Source organism: Frankliniella occidentalis, unplaced genomic scaffold (genome assembly GCF_000697945.3).
Source record: "Frankliniella occidentalis isolate FOCC.00 unplaced genomic scaffold, Focc_3.1 Scaffold304, whole genome shotgun sequence".
NCBI lineage: Eukaryota > Metazoa > Arthropoda > Insecta > Thysanoptera > Thripidae > Frankliniella > Frankliniella occidentalis.
In genome coordinates, this window is record NW_026267429.1 from 337,493 (window position 1) to 342,591 (window position 5,099).

Sequence of the window (5,099 nt, forward strand, 5' to 3'; positions counted from 1 at the left end):
CCGTCCTGGCCGAGGTTGCTGTGTTGGATGCCGTGTCCGTCTTGGCCTAGGTTGCTGTGGTGAACGCCGTGTCCGTCCTGGCCGAGGTTGCTGTGGCTTCCGTGGTTGATACCGTGTCCGTCCTGACCAAGGTTTCCGTAGCTACCTTGTCCACCTCCGTAGCTGCCGCCACCTGGGGCCGCGCTGGCCAGTGCCAGTGCAGCCAGAGCCATAACCTATAAAAGGGTCACAAACTGTAAACTTCTTCACTTTTGTAAAAGAAACTTAAGAAATTATCTCAGTGCACGGATGTCACACGCCCGTGGAAATTAATGTCCGCGATGTAACTTTGACATATTTAAATCTCGGATTGAGTATTCAAGAATATATATGAAATGCTAAACACGAACCATTCGCGGTTTTTCAAGTAAAATAGCTTGTATAAGTTGACCACTTGCTCTACAACCTGCAGTGTTTTAATAAAAACTGTGATATTACCGTCTGAAATTGCTCTAAAAGTGGTGGACATTTGTTCCTCAAAACTTAGTAATAACGGCCTCTGCCGTCGAAATTTCGATCTTTGTTCTACTTTAATGTCTTTAGCGCTGGTTTGCTACTTACAATGAGGACCTTCATGTTGATTCTGAAGCTGTCAACTAGTAGATCGGCTGCTGTTGTTTGGGAGTCTACTGATACTGTGATGCTGGCGTCTCCGCTTTTATATTCAAAGCAGGGAACGGGTGGTGGGGATGGGTTAAACTGGCCCTCTGATATCAGGGGCCTCCCATAGCGGCCATCAATGGCATTGCACTGCATACCACGAAAGTTGCAGAAAACAAAACAATAAAAAATACTTCATCAGTAAACAATCGCGAGAACTCATCTTCACAACTGTAGACTCGTATACGATAAAATTCCCCAGACTACCAAAGCCATGACGGCACCCCTATTTTTACCAAGAATATTTGTTATTTGTATATCTTATCTATTTGCCAAGAAAACGCGCAATTCACCAAGACTGTAAAATAATCAGATTTTGAGGGTAGAGAGAGAACCCTACAAATACAAGTGTGTGACGTTTGAACACTCAGAAGTGCGTACAACCTTCACAAAAATGTGTGACAATTGTGGCATGCATAGAAAATATGATAGCCATATCATTCACAGAAATTGTGTTGCATATAGTTAAAGGACCCATAGAGTATTCTGGCGCACGGGAAAAGGCGAATTAGTTGGATTCTGCGTGATATTGCTGCTGTTTTGCCGCTCATAATAAATGAAGGAACAAATTCTCATAACAAACTACAGATATCATAGCAATTCGGGTGAATAAGTTTGTGAAACCGTTTCTTTTGCCGTGAGTCTCCCCCGCTCCCTGGACGCACGGTGTTTCGATGGTATATCAGACCTGGCTGCGGGTGGCGCTCGCCATTAGCGATCCAGGCGTCGGTGCGGACGGGAGCAGCCAGGACCCCCTGATACCTCGTCGTCAGAGACACTCAACATGGCCGTGGCGAGGATTCTGTCGGTGAGAGAATTTACCAGAGCAACGACTCCCATTGCTTATTGCCCTTCCTGTAAATTAAAGTGACTATTTCTTGGCACTCGCTTTTATGCGAACATGTTTTGTATCATTCGGACCGCGAGTTCTGTGCTTCGGCCGCCAGAGCACTGTTCTTTCAGCGTTCACACTATTTGGTGACGACCCCCAGCCAGGCCAGTCACATAAACATCAAGGTTGAGGTTCTTTATCAGTCGGCCGCTTCGCGTGACCTCAAGCGGTGCGCTTTTATTTGAAACTGGGAACTTATCCTTGTGTTAAATATGCGGTAGGGTACACTGTAAATTGCTTACGAACTATAGGTTCGTAATGCAAACCAAAACGTTCGTAGCTTACGAAGGATTTTCAAGCGTTGTATTACGAACTAATTGTTTGTAAGCTTACGAACAAATAGTTCGTAATGCAAACCGTTTGTTCGTAAGACCCGTCTAGCTTTACAAACAATCGCTTTGCAATACGAACAATTTCTTTGCAATACAAAGAACGAAAATTGTTCGTAACCTTGCAAAGTATTTAGTTCGTAAGCTTTTTACAGTGTAAGGTGCCCTAATGTGGCCACTGTCCATTGATTGCCACTTTTCTCGATTTCGAGCCAATCTGGACACTTTCCAATCTTGGCCTTGAAGTTGTGTTCTAGTCAGGTCCCCACTTGGCCATAATAAGCCAAACTACTTCACATCGTTGTCTACATTACAAGAAAAAGGGGTGGCCATCATTGGGCAGGCCCATTCTTAAGGTGGCCATCAGAGAGCATCTTACCCTAATGCTCCGTGAGCTTCTGTAAATAAATTTTTGATTAGTTTTGTTGGCTGCTTGTCTCAAAATCTGAGCGGTGGACAGACATGTTCGTTGTTATACCTTTCCAAAATGTCGATACTGAACTCAAATTTGTTAACACAAACACTTGAAATACCCCAGACTATCAATATTGTTTTGTTTTTGTTAAGTTACTGCTGCTGCTGGTCCTCGCGGTGGCGCTGGCCATCCCGCTGCCACAGGTGGGGCACGCTGGCCACGGGCACCATATAACGCCTCATCACGCGGGTCGCCCTGCTGCGGCCCGGCCCGCCCCCCAGCGCACTTCTGGTTTCAAGCGCCTGCGGTCGTAGACATGACTGCATATTACATTGATAGGGCTTTTTGTCTGAGAGCGACTGTTGCGACGATCCTGTTTTAATCGACCGTGCACTCATTTATTATGTTGCCGGTGTTTCCTGTGATTTTTAATGTACGTGTAGTGTGATATTTCTAAAATTATTTATTATAAAAATTACGAAAAAAACTGTTTTCTCTACTGCTTTTATTTTAAATTAGTCCAAAACAGTACCTGGGAGATTCATCATGTATACATGATTAAGAGTATACTCTCAAAATTTGACATTTTAAAACACTTTAAACTACGTGCCAATATGTCTCACCCAAAGCAGTGTGTGACCAATATGTTATCAATAGAAAGGAGTGTAACAGGGCCATAGAGCACACATGAAATGAAGGAGAGCAATTCGTCGGGCCCATACTTTCATGAACAAGATCCAAGCCTTCTCTGTCAATTCAAATGCGTACATTGTATACTTTAAAGAGAGCGTACATGACATGTATACTTTAATTAATGCGTACATGCCATGCACGCATTTATAAATGCGTACTTTGGTATGTATACATTTATAAAAGCGTACAGGGCCATGCACGCATTTATAAATTGCGTACCTTGGTATGTATACATTCTTAAAAGCGTACAGGGCCATGCACGCATTTATAAAAGCGTATACATGGCCGTACGTGGGCATGTACTCATTTTTAAAGGCGTACATTGCTATGTACGCTTTTAGAAGTGTATACTTGCCATGCACGCTTTATTTAAAGTATACAATGTACACATTTGAATTGACAGAGTTTTTCTTTGATTTGATGAAGTAGCAAATAACGGGTATCGGTAATAAAATGCAGTCACATCAGTTAATCACTGTGGGAAATAGTCGTAGGCCTACGGGAAAACTTTGAATGTTGTAAAACCACAATTTGAAATGGTAAATTTGTATGTTTTTGTGCAAATGTCCACGCTATCTTCAAACTACGTTTCGTTTTGAAGGAATTTGATGGCGCAGAAATGCAGAAAGTAATGCATAAAAAAAGTTAAATTCAACGCACAAATGTGTGCAAATAATTTTAATCATTAAATCCGTGGGAATAAGAAATACAAGTAAGAATAAGAAATACTGTATCGACTTGGCTTTGATCGACAAGAATGGACTGTTGCGAATTTGCAACATACTTTGTACATAAGAATATCGACAAATGTATATTTTACAAGGTTATTCTTCACAGTGATGTGTTTGGCAATCCGTTGATGTGATAAATTTCTTGAGGTGTAAAGCCGTGTTTAGAACAAGATTAACTCCAACTTTTTTTTTTTACTTTAGTTCACTTTAGTTTATTCTTCGCTCGGATATTCCGACCTAGCCCGGGAGGCCTGCGAAACCCCCGCCGTTTTGATAGAAGTTTTGGCCTCCCTGGCCGTATTGGTTTCCTGCCGCTCCAGAGGATTGCTGGTGGTTGGTCGCAATCAGCAGTGCACTGTCCTGCGACTGCTGTCCCTGATTGTAACTTGCGCCCTGGTTGTAGCCATTGCCGCCACCCGCCGCGTATTGGCCTCCAACGCCGCCGAGACCTATGCCTCCTGCCCCGCCGAATCCTGCCCCGCCAAATCCTGCTCCTCCAAGTTGTCCTCCGGGAATAAAGGGGACCCCAAAGGCTGAACCCAAAGCCACGGCGACTGCCAGCACCACAACGACCTAGAATGAGAAAAGGGCTATAGTTAGTCAAACGAAAGGGCGTTGCAGGCCTCGATATTCGGCCGCTCACTCTTACCTGAGCAAAGAACTTCATGGTTGTCCCGACGACGCTGCTCGCACAACGGTGCCGGACCACTGGTCTGTGGAGCGTTATATACAGCGGCTGGTCGCCTTATCACGGCACGGAAGCTGCTCCAGGGCTCGACAGGGAGATACACTAATCCACAGCACCATTAGTTGACTGTTCAGATCCAGACCCCCGTGAACGCTATTATTGTATTGAAAGCGTTAATATTGCACTTTGGCACAAGGTTATGCACCACGCTTCCCATTTATTTACATATTTGAAAAAACCCACGTAGCTCCTAGATTCTTGCAGTAAATTTTTGCCCAGTCGCTTTCTGCGCGATCTTGTCTTGGAGGTACCCACTGGTCGAGGCGCTTTTTGCTGGTGGGTCCGCAGGTGGATTTAACTAAAAGCTAGGATGTCCCCCGCCCCCTCCCCCTCTACCTCTTAACGTCTTCGCTAAATTTCAGTTTTCTAGCGTCCCTACGGGCTTGCTTAGGCGCTTCGCGTAGACGAGGAAATACTGGAACAAGGTGGCACCGTGGCACCTGACCGTTCTGCTTTGAAGAGCACGGCCGTTAATAAGGGGAGCTGCAAGCTTATATTTTATGCGAAAAGTCCTTCAACATTGACTTTTGCCAAATCTGTAAAAAACAATCCCGAGCTCCTAGATGGTTCAAGTTAGGGCGTTAACAAAACC

At 44.4% G+C, this 5,099-nt stretch overlaps 2 protein-coding genes and 1 long non-coding RNA gene across 3 annotated transcripts; 1 reads left to right on the top strand and 2 right to left on the bottom strand.

Moving 5' to 3' along the window:
• Positions 1–755, bottom strand: LOC113217892 (antifungal protein; the record flags this gene model as incomplete). The annotated part of the gene is given in 2 exon segments (XM_026437976.2): positions 1–215; positions 601–755. Coding segments are annotated over 2 exon segments (230 nt in total), but the record flags the coding sequence as incomplete, so codon positions are not given.
• A 133-nt stretch (positions 756–888) lies between these two features.
• LOC127750983 (uncharacterized) lies at positions 889–2,827 on the top strand. Its single transcript, XR_008011933.1, has 2 exons — positions 889–1,507; positions 2,488–2,827. It is a non-coding gene; the product is annotated as an uncharacterized LOC127750983 (long non-coding RNA).
• An 846-nt stretch (positions 2,828–3,673) lies between these two features.
• Positions 3,674–4,491, bottom strand: LOC113217898 (ctenidin-1-like). Its single transcript, XM_026437983.2, has 2 exons — positions 4,409–4,491; positions 3,674–4,332 (listed from the first exon to the last, which is right to left on the bottom strand). The coding sequence occupies exons 1-2, from the start codon at positions 4,424–4,426 to the stop codon at positions 3,997–3,999; spliced, it is 354 nt and encodes a 117-aa protein (XP_026293768.1). The 5' UTR covers positions 4,427–4,491; the 3' UTR covers positions 3,674–3,996.
• Between the last annotated feature and the right edge of the window lie 608 nt (positions 4,492–5,099).